Source organism: Pongo abelii, chromosome 3, assembly GCF_028885655.2.
Source record: "Pongo abelii isolate AG06213 chromosome 3, NHGRI_mPonAbe1-v2.0_pri, whole genome shotgun sequence".
NCBI lineage: Eukaryota > Metazoa > Chordata > Mammalia > Primates > Hominidae > Pongo > Pongo abelii.
The window spans coordinates 97,581,167-97,603,834 of NC_071988.2; the positions used below are offsets into that span (position 1 = coordinate 97,581,167).

The window sequence follows — 22,668 nt, forward strand, 5'->3', positions numbered from 1 at the left end:
TGATTATTTCAATTGAGGCTGAAAAAGCATTTGATAAAGTTAAACATCTTTTCAGGATAAAACTCTCAAAAAAATGGGTATAGAATAGAAAACAATGAAGCACACTTACAAGATCAACATAATAAAAGCTATATATGACAGAACCACAGCTAGTATCATACTGAAGGGAGAAAAACTGAAAGCCTTTCCTGTAAGATCTGGAACATGACAAAGATACCCACTTTCACCATTGTTATTCAACATAGTACTGTAAGTCCTAGCTTGAGCAATCACATAGAGAAAGAAAGAAAGGACATCCAAATTGGAATACAAGAAGTCAAAATATCCTTGTTTGCAGATGATATAATCTTATATTTGGAAAAACCTAAAGACTCCACCAAGAAAACTATTAGAACTAATAAGCAAATTCAGTCAAGTTGCAGGATACAAAGTCAACATATAAAAATCAATAGCATTTCTATATGCCAACAGTGAGCAATCTGAAAAAGAAATCAAAAAAGTAATCCCATTACAAGTTCCACAAATAAAATGAAATAACTAGGAATTAACCAAAGAAGTGAAAGACCTCAACAATGAAAACTATAAAACACTGATGAAAGAAATGGAAAGGATGCTAAAAATCAGAAAGATATCCCATGTTCATTGATTAGAAAAATCAATATTGTTAAAATGTCCATACAATCCAAAGCAATCTACAGATTCAATGCAATCCCTATCAAAATACTAATGACATTCTTCACAGAAATAGAAAAAACAATCTTAAAATTCATATGGAATCACAAAAGATGCAGAATGGCCAAAGCAATCCTGAACAAAAAGAATAAAATGGGGAATCACATTACCTGACTTCAAATTATACCACAGAGCTGCAGTAACCAGAACAGCATGGTACTGGCATAAAAACAAACACATAGAACAATAGAATAGAATAGAGAACCCAGAAATGAATCCACTCACACACAGTGAATTCATTTTCAACAAAGGTGCCAAGAACATATATTAGGGAAAAAATAGTCTTTTCAATAAATGGTACTGGGAAAACTGGATATCCATATGCAGAAGAATGAAACTAGATCCCTATCTCTCACCATATTTAAAAATTAAATCAAAATGGTTTAAAGACTTATATCTAAGACCTCAAACTATGAAACTCTATGAGAAAACATTGGGGTAAACTTCCCAGGACACTGGTCTGGGCAAAAATTTCTTGAGTAATACCCTACACGCACAGGCAACCAATGCAAAAATGGACAAATGGGATCACATCAAGTTAGAAAGCTTCTACACAGCAAAGGAAACAATCAACAAAGTGAAGAGAAAACCCACAGAATGAGAGGAAATATTTGCAAACTACTCATTTGACAAGGGATTAATAACCAGAATATATAAGGAGCTCAAACAACTCTATAGGAAAAAATCTAGTAATTTGATTAAAAATAGGGAAATGATTTGAACAGACATTTCTCAAAAGAAGAAATACAAATGGCAAATAGGCATATGAGAAAGTGCTCAACATCACTGATCATTAGAGAAATGCAAATCTGAACTACAATGAGATATCAACTCACCCCAGTTGAAATGGTTTTTATCCAAAAGTTAGGCAATAACAAATGCTGGCAAGGATATGGAGAAAAAGGAACCCTTGTACACTATTGGTGGGAATGTGAATTAGTACAACCACTATAAAGAACAGTTTGGAGGTCCCTCAAAAAACTAAAAATACAGCTACCATATGATCTAGCAATGCCACTGTTGGGTATATACTCCCCAAAAAGGAAATCAATATACCAAAGAGGTATCTGCACTCCCATGTTTGTTGCAGACTGTTCACAATAGCCAAGATTTGGAAGCAACCTAAGTGTCCATCCACAGATGAATGGATATAGAAAACGTGGTACTTAAACAGTGGAGTACCATTTGCCATTATAAAGAATGAGATACTGTCATTTGCAACAACATGGATGGAACTGGAGGTCATTATGTTAAGTGAAATAAGCCAGGCACAGAAAGACAGACATCACATGTTCTTGCTTATTTGTGGGATCTAAAAATCGAAACAATTGAACTCATGGAGACAGAGAGAAGAGGGATGGTTACCAGAGAGTGGGAAGGGTAGTGGGGGAGTGAAGGAGAGGTGGGGATGGTTAATGGCTACAAAAAGAAATACAATGAATAAGACCTAGTATTTGATAGCACAACAGGGTGACTATAGTCAATAATAATTTAATTGTACATTTTCAAATAACTAAAAGAATATAATTGGATTGTCTGTAACATGAAGTATAAACGCTTGAGAGGATGGATACCCAATTTTCCATTATGTGATTTTTTTACACATTGCATGCCTGTACCAAAATAGCTCATGTACTCCATAAATATATATACCTTTTTGTTTAATTAAAAAAAAGAAAGAAGATAGAAAACAGTGATTCCTGGAAACCATGAATCCAACCTGGAAAGTAGTGGCAGGAGTCTTAGGAAAAGAGTTATACAAGACACCTAAGAGAAACTAATCTAGACTGGGCAAAAGGTCAGAAGATGCTTGGAGTGTCCTGGGTCAAAGGAGGATATAGAAAATCTATATGATATGTTTTTTTCTAATAACGATATGTAAAGGCAAATAGTATAAGGAAAAAGACAATTAGGAACCCCAGTAAAAACAAAAACCTACACAAGAAAGGAAATTTACTGATTTAACACTTATTTATTGAAGGCCAATAAAGTGTCATATACTCTGTTAGGGGATAGACATAGAAAACAAATTAAGACACTGTTTCTTCTCCTCATTAGTACCTCTGTGCTTCGTTTGTCTACATATACAACTTCATTAGTGTATTTATCATAGGTAATGCCACTGTTTATATGACAAGCTCCCCTCCCAGACTATGAATTCCTTGTAAGTCCTATCTTATTCATTTTTGTATGCCTGTGCATACTGGGGTACATAATTTTCAACACTTAATAAAATTGTAGATTTTTTTTTTCCTAAAAGTGCTCACACAATCTGATGAGGTAGAACAATGTGGTAATGAGTAAAATTAGATGTACTAAATACTACAATAAATGTGCACAAATGGCAGTAACTGTACAGAGGAGAGCACACCTAATGTCATCTAGAGGAAAGGCTTCAGAGAAGAAAATGCATGGGCTGAGTCTTGGTGCATAGTAAGAGTTTGCCAGGCAGACAAGGTAGAGAAGAGAAAATGGCCTGGGCAAAGCCATGCAGGTCTGGAATAGTGCAGTATGTCTAGGGAAGAGCAAGTGGCCTGATATTACCAGAATAGAGGTACCGATGGAGAATGGGTAGCATATGAGGCTAAAATGTACCAGGGAGAGGTTAGAGCATGAAGAGCTTTGTATGTGACAGTAATGAGTTTGACTTTTAGATTGTTAACTACTGGGATCCAATATGCAATTGTAAAGCCAGTTTGATTCTACATAACGTGCACTTGAAATTTTTAGCAAATAACTTCTAGATGCTATTTAGCTATAATGTATACACACATATCTAAAAACCTACCCTCTACCATTGCTTTGTAAAGAGAAATCAGGTATCATGATAGCAGGACAGCAGGTCTATGCCAATTATTAACTATAAATGCAGACGAATGCTACTTATTATAATTTTGAGTTATTCAAGTTTCATTAAAATTTATATCACGAAACCAAGGTGTTTTGAATAATTATTTAAAAAAGAAAAATAAATATGTAGACTTTTCATTAGCCCAATTTTAATACTGAAAATAGAAGGCACAGGTCAAATTAACAAATTTAACCAATAAACCCATTGTTAGTTTTTTCTTCCAGGAAGTTGTATAACTGGCTTTACAACTACATATTGGGTCTCACTGTTGTCCCCCAAATAGCATCAGGTGCTAGAAGAGAAGGCAACTCACTTCATTTAGTCTTCTCTGTAAATCTTTGACTTGATGTGAATATTCTTCCAAAACACGTTCAAAGTGTTCCTTTCCAGGAGATGGGATGATTTTTCTAGGAGAATCAAGTTCCACTTCATATTTAGGGAAAAAAGGAACCTGTGTCAAAGTCCCAGCTGAAGATGTGTTTTCAATTATTGTACCACGAATAGATGACACAAAAAACGGACTTGAAGAGCCTAAATATTAAAGAATTCATTAATCAACTTTTTGTTTTTTTTGAGAAGGAGTTTCGCTCTTGTTGCCCAGGCTGGAGTGCAATGGCGCGATCTTGCTCACTGCAACCTCTGCCTCCCGGGTTCAAGCGATTCTCCTGCCTCAGCCTCCCGAGTAGCTCGGATTACAGGAGCACACCACCATGCCCAGCTAATTTTTTGTATTTTTAGTAGAAACGGGGTTTCACCATGTTAGCCTTGGTGAAACCATGGTCTGGTCTCGTACTCCTGACCTCCTGACCTCAGGTGATCTGCCCACCTTGGCCTCCCAAAGTGCTGGGATTACATGCATGAGCCACCGCGCCTGGCCCATTAATTAACTTTTTCATAAAATAATTTTGTGCACACTTTATGCTAACTGATTCCGTTATTGAACCCCGAAGAAGCTCAAGGTCTCGAGGGGAAAATACGCATGTGAAGGGATAAAGCAATTTTGGCCTTAAGCTGATGCTGTAGCAGGATGAGACTGTTGGGGGCCTTTTTGGGAGAAGGTGAATGTAATTTGCATGTGAGTGAAATGTAAATAATTTGTGATGGGGGCAAACTGGTGGTGGTTTTAAAATATGTCCAAAAGTTCTTTGATATTCCTCCCTTGAGGAGGTACAGGTTAATTTCCCTCCTCTTTGTAAGAAAGGGGAAGGGAGAGTATATGTGTTTATGTGTGTTTGTAGCATTTGCTTAATTTTGAAAAAAAAAAAAAAAAAAAAAACACCTGGAAGAATAAAACAGAAACTCATAAAAGCAGTTATCTATGGGGTATAGGGATAGGTGGAAACAGAGTGGTGCAGATAGGGATGGGAGCAAGACTCTATTTAGAGCATACTGTTTACAAAGTTTTTATTTCTGAGCCATATAAATGTTACATGTATTCAAAAATAAAATTAAAAACGAAATGAAAATAAATTAAATACTAACAGAAACAACTAAACCTAAGTAAATAAGGAAATTGATAACCACCTCACAGAGAAAAGAAGATTGTTCCTTCAAATGACATTAGAACACAGTGCTAACATTAGAACACTGTACAGCCAGCCTTAGTTACTTAGTAAGTTGTTAATGTTGGTAGTGTTGTTATAATTCTGAAACTAGTTCATGTGTATTGTAGAAGAGAGAAAATGAATAAATGTACTGAAGTCTTTGGAAATTAGTGTTTTCACTGTAGGAAAGACACAAATATGAATGATAAGGAAGAACTCTATGGTATTGGATTTGAATTTGAGTTATCAGTGCTTCTAACTTATGATTTTTAAAAATCGGCTTCCGAGCTTTAGCCACTGAAAGGTCCTAGACACAGTGGCACCTCAGTAGCAATATGCATGCCAGATCTTGATTTCTAAATATGATTCCCTCCTAAAAGGAACAAGGGCTTCCTAGCAAAATGGTTGAATCCAGGTCTGAGGAAACAGGCAAAATACAAGGTGAGCCTGAAACGTTTTGATGTGTCAGAAAGCAATAAATTGGGGCCATGCCTTTAAAAAGACACAGGAGCCAGCTTTAAGGGCGGGTCAAATTTGATACAACTGAGGATCAAAAACCGTAGTGACAGCAATGCATCATAGCACTTTGAATTAAAAAAACAAAAGATGGTTCTATAATGACAATAGGGAAAGCTGTTTTATTCCTGAAGAATGTCAGCTAATAACTATGATAAAATTAGAAAATCATCAATGTAACAATTGATTTAGGCACAGATCTTTAGTTGAAGCTAAAGCCACTGGATGAAGGATTATTTAGTAGCAGGATATTCACAAGGTTTCAAAAGATATTCTATAGATTACATATTAATTATAAAGGGGGAAATGTAACTTTCAATTAGTGGGATGTGGCATTATGTGTTCCCTGGTGTAGGCTGTAAAAGTATATATCACTTGGCCGGGCGTGGTGGCTCATGGCTGTAATCCTAGCACTTTGGGAGGCCAAGGCAGGTGGACTGCCTGAGCTAAGGAGTTCAAGACCAGCCTGGGCAACATGGTGAAATCTCATCGCTACTGAAAATACAAAAAATTCCCCAGGCGTGGTGGTGTGTGCCTGTAATCCAGCTACTTGGGAGACTGAGGCATGAGAATCATTTGAACCTGGAAAGCGGAGGTGGCAGTCTGCTGAGATCATGCCACTGCACTCCAGCCTGGGGGACAAAGCGAGACTCTGTCTCAAAAAAAAAAAAAGTATACATAACTTACGTAAAACTCTTGTCAAATGAGTATAATCTAAATCTGAACATGAGAAATAATTTTTACAATTCTAGAATGGGGACATTCTATGACACATTCTATAATAACTGGTCTGAACTCTTAAAGCCAATGCCATGAGAAACATACAGAGAGAGAGAGAGAATGGTTATAAATTTAAAGAGAATAAGGAGATCAAACAACCAAATACAATTCATGATCTTTGATTTGCTCCTAGATTAGTAAAAATACCTAAGACTTTTTGGGAGGACAACTGGAGAAATTTAAATATGAACACATTAGATGATACTGTATTGACAGTATTTATCTTAGATATAATAATGTGTTTTAAGAAAATCATCCTTATTCTTAGGAGATGCACATTCAGGTTTTAAAGCAAGAATCATGATGCTTTCAACTAATGTTCAAATGGTCTGGCAAAATAAGATACATACTATAGGTATACAGATAAAGCAAATATGACAAAATGTGGACAGCTGGTGAATCCAGCTGGAGGGTATATAAGATGTTCACTGTATTGTTCTTTCCATTTTTCTACAACTTCAGAAAATTTCAAATAAAAAACTGGGAGGGGAACAACACACACTGGGGCCTACTGGGGTGCAGAAGGAGGGAGAGCATCAGGATACATGGCTAATGCATACGGGCTTAATACCTAGGTGATGGGTTGATAGTTGTGGCAAACCACGATGGCACACCTTTACCCATGCAACACACCTGCATATCCTGCACATGCATCCCAGAACTTAAAATTAAATTAAATTAAATTTAAAAATAAATAAATAAAAAGCTGTTCATTGGACTTAGCAGAGGGGGAATCTGGCTACATTGGCCAGAGTGATTTCATTGGAATACTGGGAGCAAAAGCTGTAAGACAGTAGCTTGTAGAGTGAATGGATGGTGAGAAAACATAGCTAGGGAATACAGATTTTTCTTTCAGAAGGCACAGCTATGAAGGAGAGATCAGGAAGGGATAGTTTGGGGAAAAGGGTTTTTGTTGTTTTGATTTGTGTGTTATATGTATTTGTTAGTGTTTTCAGATTGGGAGAGACTTGACATGTTTTTATTGATGGAAAGGTGCAAACGGAGAGAAAGAGGCTGAAGATATGAATGAGCGGGGTGATTTCTGAGCCAGATCTCTGAAGGGGCAGGAGAGTTGACAGCGGGGGGCGAGAAGAAATGCATGGGTAGTGAATTAAGAAGCTGACTCTTCCATTGAGCTATGGGAGAAGGAGGCATGGACTGCGAAAAATAGTGGGCCTTCAGCACAGGATATGAGGAGAAAAGAGAGGACCAGCATAGGGCTTCTATTTTCTCTAGAAGTTAGGAAATAATGTTATCTGAGAGTGAGAAAGAAGAAGACAGGGGAAGGGAGTTAAGAATGGTGTGATTTTCGTATGTTTATTGTGGCACTATTCACAATAGCAAAGACTTGGAACCAACCCAAATATCCATCAATGATAGACTGGATTAAGAAAATGTGGCACATATACACCATGGAATACTATGCAGCCATAAAAAAGGATGAGTTCATGTCTTTTGTAGGGACATGGATGAAGCTGGAAACCATCATTCTCAGCAAACTATTGCAAGAACAGAAAACCAAACACCGCATGTTCTCACTCATAGATGGGAATTGAACAATGAGAACACTTGGACACAGGGTGGGGAACATCACACACCGGGGCCTGTTGTGGGGTGGGGGGAGTGGGGAGGGACAGCATTAGGAGATATACCTAATGTAAACGACGAGTTAATGGGTACAGCACACCAACATGGCACATGTATACATATGTAACAAACCTGCACAGTGTGCACATGTACCCTAGAACTTAAAGTATAATAGTAAAAAGAAAAACTCATACTCCTCCATCAGCACTACCCACCCCTCCCCACCAAAAAAAAAAGAGAATGGTGTGATTTTGAAATAAGTATTATGGAAAACTGGAAAGATACCTGGCTAAGATCATGAGAAAGATTTCTTAGCAGCATCCAATTGAGATAAAAGACTGACTTTGAAGTGGAAAATCCACATTTGTGTATTTTCCCTAGCAAATTCAAAATCTTGCAGCAGCCCATTGAATAACAGGGAAGGTAGTCAGCCTGATAAGGATTTGGTTTTTCCTGTAAGAGTGCAAGAGAATAATAAAGGGGAAAGGAAGTTGAGAATACTGGCAACTGACTGGCTGAAATAAGGAATGATACAAAAGAAAGTGAAGATAGAAAGAGGTTGATAATTTTGGAGAAAATGGCAGAACCTAAAGCAGTTGTTCCCAACCTTTGTTATAAATCAGGATCACCTGGGGAGCTTTAAAAAAAACCCAGCGGTGCCTGAGCTCCACTCTAGACCTAATGAATCAGAATCTCAAGGTGTGGATCTAAGCCATTTAAGTGTTTAAAATCTCAAAAAGTGATTTTTGATATGGGTCCACTACCTTCATGTGCAGAAAATAGGTGTACTCTAGGAATAAGGGAGTGAGATGGTTGAAAGATAGGAGGTTAAAAGAAAAACAAATTTCTTCGCCAGTAGCACTCCCACAAGCATGATGAATGTTCCCAAAAACCCACTAGACTTTCTGTAAAAAGTGTGGCAAGCACCAACTCCACAAAGTGACACAGTACAAGAAGGGCAAGGATTCTCTGTATGACTAGAGAAAGCAGCATGATGACAGGAAGCAGAGTGGCTATGGTGGGCAGACTAAGTCAATTTTCTGGAAAAAAAGACTAAAACGATCAAGAAGATTGTGCTGAGGCCTTGAGTGCATTGAACCCAGCTGCAGATCTAAGAGAACGCTGGCAACTAAGAGATGCAAGCCTCTTGAACTGGCTTGAGATATGAAGAGAAAGGGCCAAGCAATCCAGTTCTCAGTGTCATCTTTTGTTTTATTATGAAGACAATAAAATATTGAGTTTATGTTAAAAAAATAAAAGACAGGAGGTTGAATTTCAGAAGTCTATCAGTTCTTGGTAATAAGATCCAAAATAAGGGAGTGGGTAACTAGAGTAAAGGTTAAAATAATAAGAATTTAAGAGGTCAAAAAGCTGTAAGTCTAAGATCTCAGATGGGTCACCCATGAGGACAGTATTACAGGATGATGATGCACCTGAGCAAGGAGGGACAACCGATGATCTAAGTGCCAGTGCCAATAATGCGTATGAGGATGTGGCTATGTAGGAAGTGAGCAAGTGGAGGTGGGCAGGGGAGATGGGTGTGGTGAGGTGGAGATGACAATGGCATTTTAGGATGTATGAGCATAGCGAGAAGCAGAAATGTTTATACAATAATGGTGCTGAAAGAAACGTTTTTTTTAAATTTATTTTATTTTATTTTTTTATGTCATTTTTGGGTTTTATTTCTCAATTTTATTTCAAGAAAAAATATGGAGACCATAAAGCCATCTTCAAGTACCAGAGGTTTGTCATGTATTAATAAAACGGGGGCGGTATTTTGTGCATAAGATATATCTCCAATTTTAAGTATTTTGTTCTAACTTAGACTATTTATTTCTGGAAGTACGGCCACCATGGTAGATGTCTTTAAATGTATGAAGAGCTGTCTTGTTGTTTTTTGTTTGCTTGTTTTTTGTTGCTGTTGTTTTGAGATGGAGTTTCACTCTTGTTGCACAGACCAGAGTGCAATGCATGATCTCGGCTCACTGCAACTTCCGCCTCTCAGGTTCCAGTGATTCTTCTGTCTCAGCCTCCCAAGTAGCTGGGATTACAGGTGCGCACCACCACGCCCGACTAACTTTTTATATTTTTTAGTAGAAACGGGGTTTTGCCACGTTGGCCAGGCTGGTCTCGAACTCCTGACCTCAGATAATCTGCCTGCCTCGGGCTCCCAAAGTGCTGGGATTACAGGTGTGAGCCACTGCGCCTGGCCAGAGCACTCTGGAGGCTGGAAGTTGAAGATCGAGGCACCAGCAGGTTTGGTGTCTGGTGAGGGCCTGGTCTTTACTTCCAAGATGGAGCCTTGTTGTTGCATCTCCTGGAGGGGGCAAAGCTTACACAGGTATGGAGGGATATTTCAATATTTCAGTGTAGGTTCTTTCTATTTTCCCTAAGTGTCGGCCAGTCCCAAGTTCCATGGCCAAAATGTGAAGACATGTTTTGATTCCTGGATTGGAGTTCTTTCCACCACAGCTGTCACCTGTGTACTTCTCAAAGTGTGGGCCGCAGATCAACCGAAAGAAACGTTTTTAAGCAGACCAGTAAAACAACAGATCAGTAACTGAGAATAACCTCTGCATGCACTAAAAGAATGAGTTACATCTGTGATTATCCTATTTCAAACCTGAATTTCTACTAGAAAAAACTTATATGAATCTGGCTTCTGAGATAGACCATTAAATTGAAAAGAAAAGAAGAATGAGGAGAGAGAGGCAAGGAAGGGAAAGTGCAGGTCATTTGCCTGATTGCCCTTGAATGCATTCTCTGTCCTTCCCCTTCTCTGTTGAGTGTTGTAGGTTCCCTTTCTAGTTCTCTTCCGGGTAGGTTTGCAATGGGAAGAGCTGGCAGAAGAGCTGGAGGCAGCAGAAGAGGGGAAGCCAAGGTTATGGTCCTCTCACTGTCTCAGATGAGGATCTGGTAGTTGGTGGTGGCTTCAGCTCCTTCCAGGCAGCCCTCTCTGTGGTTCTACCTCTAGCTTCCATGCCCTTGCAACGGCTGCTTTTCTCATTTTCCTTCTAGCCAAAGGCATGATTGGTAGCAGCTTCCTGCAGTTGGTAATTTCTGTGTTGTTTCATCCCTTTAGGCTTTGCAGCTCTTTCAACACCTATGTAACCATTCCTTGTATTAAATTCCAACTATTTATTCCATCTGTGTCTGTTTTCCTGACATAGGAATCACCTTTGATTGAAATAATTTGGATCAGAGGTGATAGGGGCCTGAACCAGAACACCAGTAATGGAAATGGAGAGGGAAAAAATGAATTCAAGAGACATTTCAAAGGTAAAATCAGCAGGGCCTCAGTACCTGACTGGATGTAGCATCAGGTGAGGAAAAAGAAATGAGGTGATATAAAATTCTGACTTAGGGCAGACCAAGGAAGGCAGACTAGGAAGACACAGGAGGAAGAGAAGGCATTAGGGAGGCATGGTACATGTTGAGGCTGAAGTACCTCAATGTAGAAACATTTTTAAAACAAAAAGTTCCTTAAAAGACAAAGGAATCTCTTCTTCAAAAAGTAGAATTATGAACAATATGGTAGACATTCATGATCATGGTCTGTAACTCACATGGTTAAAAACAAAACATACTAGAAACAGCAGTTTGAATGAATATCATGGTTAATTCTATTTTTTTCCCATTTTGTTTTATAAACAGCACATACCTCCATTAGATGTGACACCACTACTTGATAAAAGATCTTCATTATTTGATTCACAAGCTTTTGATTCCATATTAAATATTGCCACTTCTTCTTAGAGATCTTGAAGTATGAACGGTTCCCTCTTTGGTTCTTTTGGTTCCTGTCTATGAAAGACAGAGATACAATCTTTATTAACAAGGTACTATGTGAAAAAAGTTCACAGAAGAACAGGAACTGACTTTTTAAGATTGAAATTTAGTAATAATTTATTCTCCAGAAAAATAATTATTTATACAGAAATACATTATATTACATAAAATTAACAAGTGAATACAATCTTATGGTGAAAATTATTGATTTTAATGGCCAAGTACATTATTAAAGACAACCTGAAAATAAGAAACTAATTATTGTAGAGGTTTCTCATAAGGTTACACCATCAAATAATGGAAGAAAATATCTCCTTAGCAAAAACCACAAATCATCAAAATAGAAGTCACTAATAAAAGTTGAAGAACTTCTTTGATGTCAAATAGTGCTCACAATTTTCATTTAAGCTAAGAGGAGAATTCTAAATGTGGAGAACAATGGTAGTGGTCTGATTTCAAATCTTCCTCACATCCTCCCAAATAACCATAAAATCAACCAGGCACTCCACACCCCTAGCATCACTGGAAGACAGAGAGTACCACAACCTTCAAATAATCTGCAAGTAGAGGGAAAAGCTTTTTCCAAAACAATTCCCACAGCCCACCTACCAACACTACAAGCCTAGGGGTACAGAAAATGGGAGGGAAGAGGTAAGCAAAAGACAGAAAAAGTACAGATAAATTCACCCCCAGAGGTGAAAAAGTAAAGGCCAAAATATTAAGCACAGGTTGGAACCTGATAGTCCATAGCCCTGACAATGGGGTAAGGGTTTGAAGAAGTAGCGGCCTCAGAGAAGCAGTGTTTCTTGGGGTGAATGAGATACAGAGAGAAAAAATGGTCTCCCCTAGGGACATGGCAGTCAAGGGAAATAAGGAAATGAGAAACACTAAGGAACCAGCAGAAACAAAACAGAAGCTAGATATACCACCCTTCTTCCACCCTTCCCACCCAACACCACTACCCATAAAGAAACTGCATGGCAGAAGGCAGTCTCAAAGTAGGAACCTTGTCCACAAAATGAATAGGAATAGATAAAAGCAGACTACATCACTTCAAAATGTCAGAAAACATGAATACAATCTTTTCTGCTGATGAAAAGTCTCTCCCACAAACAACAAACATGAAGCCAAAGAAAACTGACACATAATACTCCAAACTGAACCTAGTAGGCTCAAACAAGAATTTAGGGGTATGAAAAATCACACCTGAATTAGAAATGTAAAGCCAAAGAATAAAAATGGACAAGAAACAAAACAAGCAAACAAACAAACAGGAAGAGATGAAATGAGAGTTGATTAAAGTTAGGAAAGATGGAGAAATAAAAAACAAAATTATATCAGAAATACAGACTGAATCACAAAGTACACAAGCAATGACAGGTTGTAATAAAAATTTAATAAAGGCACTGAAGAAAATCAGGAAAGCCACCATGAGAATAAAAAATAAAATAAAGAAGTAAAAAGGGTGAGAGCCGGGTGTGGTGGCTCACGCCTGTAATCCCAGCACTTAGAGATGCAGAAGCAGGAGGATAGCTTGAACCCTGGAGTTCAAGACCTGCCTGGGCAACAGGGCAAGACGGCATTCTCCACAAAAAGGAAGAAAAGAAGACCAAAAAAAAGAGTGAGAGAGGACTGAAATTGAAGACACGTAAATGAGGTTGAATATAATATAACTGGGTTTCCTAAAGGAAAAACATGAAACAGAACTATTATTTAAAACTATAATCCAAGAAAATTTTCTAGAAATAAAGACCTGAATCTACACATTTTCCATATCAGGGAAAAGTGATCAAGAATGATAAACTCTGAGACATACACTAGTAATACAATATTAAGACTTTAAAGATAATGAAAAAATCTTCAGTGCCTCCAGGCAAAAAAGATGAAATAATTTACAAAGGCAAGAAGATTAGACTGGCACCAGGTTATTAAAAAACAATACACACAGTAAGGCAAGAGTGTAGTAGTACTTTCAAGAAGGGAAAGAAAGGACAAACCAAGGATATTACAGCCAGCCAAGATGTCCTTCAAAAGGTTTGAAGACACAAAAAAGCAGTTTTGACTGTACCAGGACACTGTGCCATGTGCCTCTGCTGAGGATTCTACTAGAGAAGATGAGCCTCATTCACCCAAAAGACCACTGTAAAATGTGGCAGTGTCTACAACTGGTGAAGATCTTCAAGGTTTTGTGTAGGTTCTAAATTTTTAAAAGTAAATTTGGAAAAAAGGATAAAGACAAACATTTAAAAAACAAGACTGGGAAAACTGCAAGGGGACTAATGGTGAATATTTAAATATTCAATTATAGAGTTGAGAAAAACAAAGGTGAGGTAATGGCACTGAATAGTGATATAAATATTATGTGCATGACAAAGGAGAATAAATGTAACTAAAAACGGAAGGAAGAGGGAGAAAAGCGGAAAGTAAAAGACCATTGACTGTTATAAATGGAATAGACAGTAGTCAAACGACACCACTTAAAACTGAGAAAAAGTAAAAGGTCAAGTAAGAAAAAGGGGGTTTAAAAGTGCACTATAAAAAGCATAAGTACAAAAGTAACCACTAGAGTAAAAATACAAACCTTCTTACATGACAAAGAATTTTAAAGGGAAACATAAAGAAGAAACACCAAATAAAGAAACTCTAGCAAATATAGCACATTCAGTAATTACACTCACAATATAATGATGTGAAAAAAATACTACAGAATTTAGACCAAACAGTCATGTTGATAAAAGTAAGAGGACTTAACTTGCCTATTGGAAGAAAAGGATTTTCAAATTGACTTTTAAAAAAACAACTCTGCTAAGTACAAAAAAGTATGCCTAAAAACACACACAGAGATTCAAAAAGACTAAAAATAAAAAGATGAATAAAAATTTGCCAGGCAAATGAAAACAAGAAGAAAGCACGGGTTAAAATCCTAATACCAGACTAAGTTGTCTTCAAGCCAGAGAGCATTAACTAAAACAAAGTGCAGTGCACTTGAAGTTAAAAGCCACATTGCACAATAAAGATATGTACCATATAACACAGCAACCACTTGGATAAAGCATAAATCCACAGAAGATACGGTAAGAACTGCAAACACACTAATAATGGGAGGCTTTAACAGACAATTAGTATGAAATAGGCCAAGTGGACAAAAAATAAGTAGAGATATAAAAGATTTAGAAGAACTAATCACTAAGGTAGACCTTTTGGCTATATATTAAACACTATACTTTGATAACAGACAATATACTTTCCTCTCCAAGGGCACATGACACATTCACAAAAATCAGTCATATTCTAGGGCACAAATAAAAGATCAGTAGGTTCCATAAAGTAGAAATGTTACAAACAACACCTTCTGGTCACAGTATAATAAAGCTAAAAATTAAAATCAAAATCTCCAAATTAAAAAGGTCTTTCCACCTGGAAATTAAAAGGCCTTCTATTAAACAACTCTTGTGTGATAAGGGAAATACAAGCTGAAATTAAATAATTTCTGAAAAGTAATAATGAAAATAGTACATATCAATCTGTGGCATACATTAAAATAGTAAAAAGATGAAAATTCCCAGCCCTGGACACCTATATCAATAAAAATGAAATAATAAAAGTAAATTAATTAAGTCTCTAACACAAAAACATAGAAAAATGGGTGAACTAAAATAAAGCACAAGTAGGAAATAATAAAATGCAAAAGCAGAAATTAAGATAGAAAAAAGAAAAACAATTAGTCAAATTCGTGAATCAAAATCTTGATTCTTTAAAAAACAAAACAAAATAGTGAGGACCACTAAAGTGATGGGAAGAGGAAGATCATGTAACACACTGCTTATCATTTTTACATTAATTCATGATTGTAAGCATAAAGTGTTTAAAAATTTTAAAAAACTCTGAGCTTAACAGTTTTTATTAAACGGAATTCATTTTTATTTCACTCACATTTTCTTCCTTTTGATTACTGAGATGCCACCTGTCAAAACTACAATTGATGATAGAACATATCTACCTTAATATGTTTCGTGCTATCGTTTTTTAGGAAGTAAGTAGTAGGTAGGGAGATATTCCATAAAGAATTATAACAAATAGAATGTTAGTCAAGATTGCTAGGCAATTTAAATGTTCTAAATAGAAGAGATGTTACTTGAGGAAAAAAAAATCTTGCCTATTGAAAGAAAAGGATTTTCAAAAAACGACTCTATGCTGTGTACAAGAAGCATACAAGAAGCATTCTCATTTAAACGAGTTTCACTGTGAATGTTTGTTGTATAACTTTACTGATACACTAACATGATATATTTTGGGATTCTTCAGGATAATGAATGACACTAAGAAAGTTCAAATTGCTGAGTAATATTATCATTAATTAGAGATCAATCAGAAGCATAAAGGAATGAGTAGGACAGGTATAGAACCACAACCAAATACTGGCAAATCATATAGTAATTCACTGTCAAAGACTTTAGTATTAAGCAGGAAACAGAATCTAAGATCAAGGTAAGCAGAACTGAAACTAGGAGTTAGAGAGTAAAGAAGAAAGAGGAAGGTTTGGCTTTAGAATATTCTGATGTGGAAACCACACTTGTCTACTTCGACGTAAGATGATGAATACTTGCGCTATTCATCATAACTCATTATGAATGCTTGTGTTATTCATAACAGGCTGTTGGAAAGCAGAAGTCCTTCAAAGGGGAATTTTTTTCTTAGAAAATTAGTAGTTTACAGAAGACAGCATAGGTTTATTCACTTAAACAAGAGTTTTTTGTTTTTTTAATTTTTAATTTAAAAATTTAATTATTATTATTTTTTACTGCTCCTTGTGCAGCAGGGCTACCCCATAAGCAGTGTGCCCAGAGTAGTCAGGAGTTTCACTTCTTTATATATATTTTATTATTATTATACTTTAAGTTCTAGGGTACATGTGCACAAAGTGCAGGTTTGTTACATATGTACACATGTGCCATGTTGGTGAGCTGCACCCATTAACTTGTCATTTACATTAGGTATATCTCCTAATGCTATCCCTCCCCGCTCCCCTCACCCCACAACAGGCCCCAGTGTGTGATGTTCCCCTTCCTGTGTCCATGTGTTCTCATTGTTCAATCCCCACCTACAAGTGAGAACATACGGTGTTTGGTTTTTTGTCCTTGCGATAGTTTGCTGAGAATGATGGTTTCCAGCTTCATCCATGTCCCTACAAAGGACATGAACTCATCATTTTTTATGGCTGCATAGTATTCCATAGTGTATATGTGCCACATTTTCTTAATCCAGTCTATCATTGTTGGACATTTGGGTTGGTTCCAAGTCTTTGCTATTGTGAATAGTGCCGCAATAAAAATACGTGTGCATGTGTCTTTATAGCAGCATGATTTATAATCCTTTGGGTATATACCCAGTAATGGGATGGCTGGGTCAAATGGTATTTCTAGATCTAGATCCCTGAGGAATCGCCACACTGTCTTCCACAATGGTTGAACTAGTTTACAGTCCCACCAACAGTGTCAAAGTGTTCCTATTTCTCCACATCCTCTCCAGCACCTGTTGTTTCCTGACTTTTTAATGATCACCATTCCAACTGGTGTGAGATGGTATCTCATTGTGGTTTTGATTTGCATTTCTCTGATGGCCAGTGATGATGAGCATTTTTTCATGTGTCTTTTGGCTGCATAAATGTCTTCTTTTGAGAAGTGTCTGTTCATATCCTTTGATATGGGGTTTTTGATGGGGTTTAAACAAGAATTTTAAAACAACCATTTATTTGTAAAGAGGATGCTTAGTACCTCAGTTGCCAATGCTGGTAGTTATTTTGTGTGTGTATTTTAGAGTAATGAAAATCTGCATTTAAATAATATTTGTAATTCATTTTCACTATTTTAGACTGATCATATATCCTCAATTTGGTCAAGTCATCAGTGTTTCTCTACTTTTGTGACACTATAGGAATTGAAATATTTTTCCTATTTTCAGGCGTAAAGCTTATGAAATGATTAAAGATTTCTAGAAAAAGCAAGGTTTTTTGCTTCAATAAATCATAAAATTATTTAAAAAAAACTGCACTTGGTTGAATTGGGGATCATAACATGAACTTACATGTGTTTATTTTAAATATCTGAGTAAAATACAGAGGTGAGATCTTGGCCTCTTCTGATATGCCAAAGGTCTATTATGAACAGTTCTGCCTGATTTAAAATTATGAACAGGTTCACATTAAAAGGAGCCTTACATTTCTTAAAAGTAGTATCTAGGCCTGGCATGGTGGCTCACACCTGTAATCCCAGCACTTTGGGAGGCCGTGGTGGGCGGATCACATGGTCAGGAGATAGAGACCACCCTGGCTAACACGGTGAAACCCCGTCTCTACTAAAAATACAAAAAATTAGCTGGGCGTGGTGGTGGGCACCTGTATTACCAGCTATTCAGGAGGCTGAGGCAGGAGAATGGCGTGAATCCGGGAGGTGGAGCTTGCAGTGAGCAGAGATCATGCCACTGCACTCCAGCCTGGGTGACAGAGCGAGACTCTGTCTCAAAAAAAATAAATAAAAATAAATAAAAATAAAAATAAAAAGTAATATCTATGTAACTATTCTACTCTAGTTATTTGATTGGAATGTTGCCAAAAAAAAAAGGTCTAAGAAACCACAGAACACAAAGAGAGGACTTTTGGAGGAAAATTCCCTAAAGCCTTAGGCTTTGTTATATAGTTGAGATAAAGCATTTAAAAGTATCTCCTGGGTTCTGACTCCTGCTCCTTGGATTCGAAAGGCCCTGGTGGATGTGCACTCATACTTTTCCTAGTGTGAATAATCCTCACCTTGATTTCTTTTTGTATGGCTACTACTTAAAGCAGACCTCTCCTGTGACTATCATAGAATGAATAACTGATTTAGAATCCCTTTTTTTTTTGAGACAGAGACTTGCTCTGTCACCCAGGCTGGAGAGCAGTGGCACGATCTCGGCTCACTGCAACCTCCACCTCCCAGGTTCAAGCAATTCTCCCACCTCAGCCTCCTGAGTAGCTGGGATTACAGGTGTGTGGCACCGTGCCCAACTAATTTTTGTATTTTTAGTAGAGATGGGGTTTCACCATGTTGGCCAGGGTGGTCTTGAACTCCTGGCCTCAAGTGATCCACCCGCCTCAGCCTCCAAAAGTGCTAGGATTACAGGCATGAGCCACCATGCCTGGCCCAAGTTCTATTTTGATTGGGTACAAATGACTTCTGATGTATGTTCTATTTAGATTCCTGGATTATTCAACTGACTCAGGCTCCTAGGTTGATGAACCACCCTACCTTCCACAGAAACCTGAGACTGGGGATCTTACAGAACTGACCTGTATTCTTCTAGAACCAGTCTGCAGGTATGTTTTTCTTAGGAAATTCTGAGGTCCCTCAGGACTGATTCAAATAAACATATCTGGGCTGGTACAATCTCAGAAACACAATAAGGAGAACCATTCATGTTGAACAGTATTGTACTACCTGAATTGCTGTTAGCTGCTTATTAACTTCACATGCTCTCAGTGTCTGTTTTCTCAATCACACTCTTTCAAGTCTCTGGATGTTGTAATTCTAGCTCTGTGATCTACTAGCTGTGCCACCTTGAGAACAATATTTAACCTCTGTATGACTATATGAGGGAGATAAAAAGTATACAGCTTAAAAGGTAAGAGTATATACCTCAAAAGAATAAGAGTTAACTGAGATAACTCATGTGCAGGCCTTCCTACACAGTAACTGCAGGCCTTCCTACATAGTAACTGCCTCAACACATACAAAGTACCAAATAATTGGATAGCAATAACATGAATAACAATACTATCTGGCAGGGCACAGTGGCTCATGCCTGTAATCGCAACACTTTGGGAAGCCAAGGTGGGCGGATCACTTGAGCCCAGGAGTTAGAGACCAGCCTGGTCAACAGAGTGAGACTCTGTCTTTACAAAAAATGAAAAAATTAGCCGGGCATGGTGGTACTTGCCTGTAGTCCCAGCTATGTGGAAGGGTGAGGTGGGAGGATCCCTTGAGCCCAAGAGTTCAAGGCTGTAATGAGCCATGATCACCACTGCACTCCAGCCTGGGTGACAGAGCAAGACTCCATCTCAAAAAAACAAAAACCAAAAAAGCACCCTAAAATCCCAATACTATCTTTATAACTTAAGCAGTGTATGTAAACTAACTCATTTTCCCATAATAAAGAGCAATATTAACTTTCATATAGGCCCACTAACAAAAGAAAGTGGGTTTAATCTGCATTGACTAAACACAGGGACTATTATAATGTAATATGGAATTAAGCTACTTACGATCACATTTCACCCATACATAATACCATCTAGCAGGGAGGCAATATGGAAGATGCACAGAACTTGGAATCAGGAAACAATTCTGTCATCGGTTAACTGTGAGAGCATGGGCAGACCTTTTCATATCTCTGAGTCTCAATTTCCATCCTTACTAAATGAAATTACAGTTGTGTTTTTCAAACCCTTCTTAAGCAGTGGAAATGTTTCTTTAAATCTTCTGAGCCCCACACACCCTCCTCTCTGCCCCAGAGACACGTCTATGGAACACAGAGGGCTCCACTGAACATAGTCTGAAAACCACAAAGATAAAGCTCTTGCAGCTTTTATATTGTAGGCCTACGATATATTTATATTCTGGCCTAGGCATCCATCAAGTTCAAGGCTTCAGGTTTTCTAAAATAAATCAGATATAGATACAGATAAAATAGTGTATCAGTTGTATATGTTCACAATTCTTAAATATAACTAGAAGTAAAACAAAAGTTACCTTAACTTCTGGATATTCTTATTTTCACTTATTCTATTAATACCTGAAAAAACAAAATATTTAAAATCTGCTCATTTATATATATTTCATTAACTGAAATTTATTATTTCAGAAGTTCAATTTACAAATTCATGTTCATCACTTAAGACACTGACAATATGTAAAACACACATATAACAATGGCAACAAGAAGTGTTATTTTTTCCTTTTATGTGAAAGTACATTTTAATAGCCTACAGCAAGCCAGGCATGGTGGCTAATACCTGTAATCCCAACACTTTGGGAGGTTGAGGTAGGAAGACTGCTTGAGGCCAGGAGTTTGAGATCAGCCTAGGCCACATAGTAAGACCTTGCCTCTACAAAAAAATTTTTAAAAAATAGCCTATAGTGGCCGGGCATGGTGGCTCATGCCTGTTATCCCAGTATTTTGGGAAGCTGAGGTGGGTGCATCACTTGAGGCCAGGAATTCGAGACCAACATGGGGAAACCCCATCTCTCCTAAAAATACAAAAATTAGCTGGGCATGGTGGCATGTGCCTGTAATCCCAGCTACTTGGGAGGCTGAGGCAGGAGAATTGCTTGAACATGGGAGGCAGACATTGCAATGAGCCGAGATCGTGCCACTACACTCCAGCCTGGGTGACAGAATGAGACTCCATCTCAAAGAAAAAAAAAATAGCCTATAGCACTTATCTAAATCATGTTTTTACAACAAAATGTGTTTAATTATACGCTCTCTATTGGCCCAATTCTAATTTTACTGGCACAGATCTCATTGGCACCATCAAGATAATGTAGCAAGTAAACCTACAGGCACATATGACCTAATATCAATATTCTCAGACCTGACCTTTCTCCAGGTACAGTCCAAACTGACTTAAATAGACCAGCTAAATATCTTCTGACCATTTTAACTGCTCTTCACTGTTTGGAAATGCTTTTGACCAGGCAACATCACTTGTGCTTGGTTAGAGAAGTAATTGGGTAGAGAAACTTCTGTCTGGTGAGTCAAAACAGGTCTATATATTTTAAGCAGGTGTACCGAAATGATAAACAACCAAGATTTTTGGAATATCTCGGTGGAATGTAAGCAGTTTTTCCACATTTAAAAAAATGAATGAGCCTGTAATCCCAGCACTTTGGGAGGCCAAGGAGGGATAATTGCTTGAGCTCAGGAGTTTGAGACCAGCCTGGACAATATAGTGAGATCCTGTCTCTACAAAAAATTTTAAAAATTAGCTGGGTATGGTGGTCCATACCTGTAGTCCCAGCTCCTCAGGAGGCCGAGGTGGGAGTATAACCTCAGCCCAGGAGGTTGAGGCTGCAGTGAACTGTGATCACACCACTGCACTCCAGCTTGGGCAACAGAGTGAGACCTTGTCTCAAAAAAAAAAGGAAAAGAAAAAAATGAATATATTCTATGTGCAGAATTCAGACTAATGAATGGAAGTAAAGAGAGGTAGAGTTTAGTTCAAGGTGGGGATGGATTTTCTAAAGACTAGAGCATCCTGAATATATATGTGGAGGGCTTCCTTGAGAGGTGTTGAAGATAAGAATGGGTGAGCACTTGTTGAAATGGCAACTGCCACTGGTATTCTTTCTTGGGTAGAGTGTTGGACTAGAAAAATCTCTAAAATCTTCTCCGATTTGGACATTCTATGATTTCCCATGAAAAACATCCAACAAAAAGCTGACCTAAAATATGATGACTTCTCACAGGTGATGTCAGTCAACAGCAAAGCCAGATAGGAACAATTCTACTGCTTCCAGCAAGTTTCATGCTATTTTGTTAAAAATGTTTGGCTCTAGATAAATTAGAATAGTTTTTACTTTTCTTTTTTCTTTCTTTCTTTTTTTTGAGACAGGGTCTCACTTTGTCACCCAGGCTGCGGCAGTGCAGTGGTGGCTCAAGCGATCCTTCCACCTCGGCCCCCCAAGTAGCTGGGACTACAGCCGCACACCACCATGCCTGGCTAATTTTTAGTAGAGACAGGGTTTTGCCATGTTGCCTAGGCTGGTCTTGAACTCCTGAACTCAAGGGATCTGTCTGTCCCAGCCTCCCAAAGTGCTAGGACAGGGATAAGCC

The 22,668-nt window shown here is 37.7% G+C and overlaps 1 protein-coding gene and 1 non-coding gene across 17 annotated transcripts in view; one reads left to right on the forward strand and one right to left on the reverse strand.

The window, feature by feature from the left end:
• The window catches only part of CCDC158 (coiled-coil domain containing 158), a 110,400-nt gene that overhangs the window by 79,320 nt on the left and 8,412 nt on the right, over positions 1-22,668 (reverse strand). For 9 of the 16 annotated variants that reach the window (XR_008524565.2, XM_063723462.1, XM_054554073.2 and 6 more), the window contains exons 2-4: positions 20,583-20,625; positions 11,672-11,814; positions 3,897-4,114 (exon numbers count right to left, since the gene is read on the reverse strand). Coding sequence is in view for 15 of the 16 variants with exons in the window: in XM_063723462.1 (XP_063579532.1) it covers positions 3,897-4,114; positions 11,672-11,741 (288 nt within the window). In the remaining variant the exon portion in view is untranslated. Of the gene's footprint in view, positions 1-3,896; positions 4,115-11,671; positions 11,815-15,732; positions 15,852-20,582; positions 20,626-22,668 lie in introns of those variants that run through there. The other 7 variants (XM_054554065.2, XM_054554071.2, XM_054554074.2 and 4 more) reach the window with 5 other exon arrangements.
• Positions 10,609-10,679, forward strand: LOC112133266 (small nucleolar RNA SNORD50). Its single transcript, XR_002914936.1, has one exon. It is a non-coding gene; the product is annotated as a small nucleolar RNA SNORD50 (small nucleolar RNA).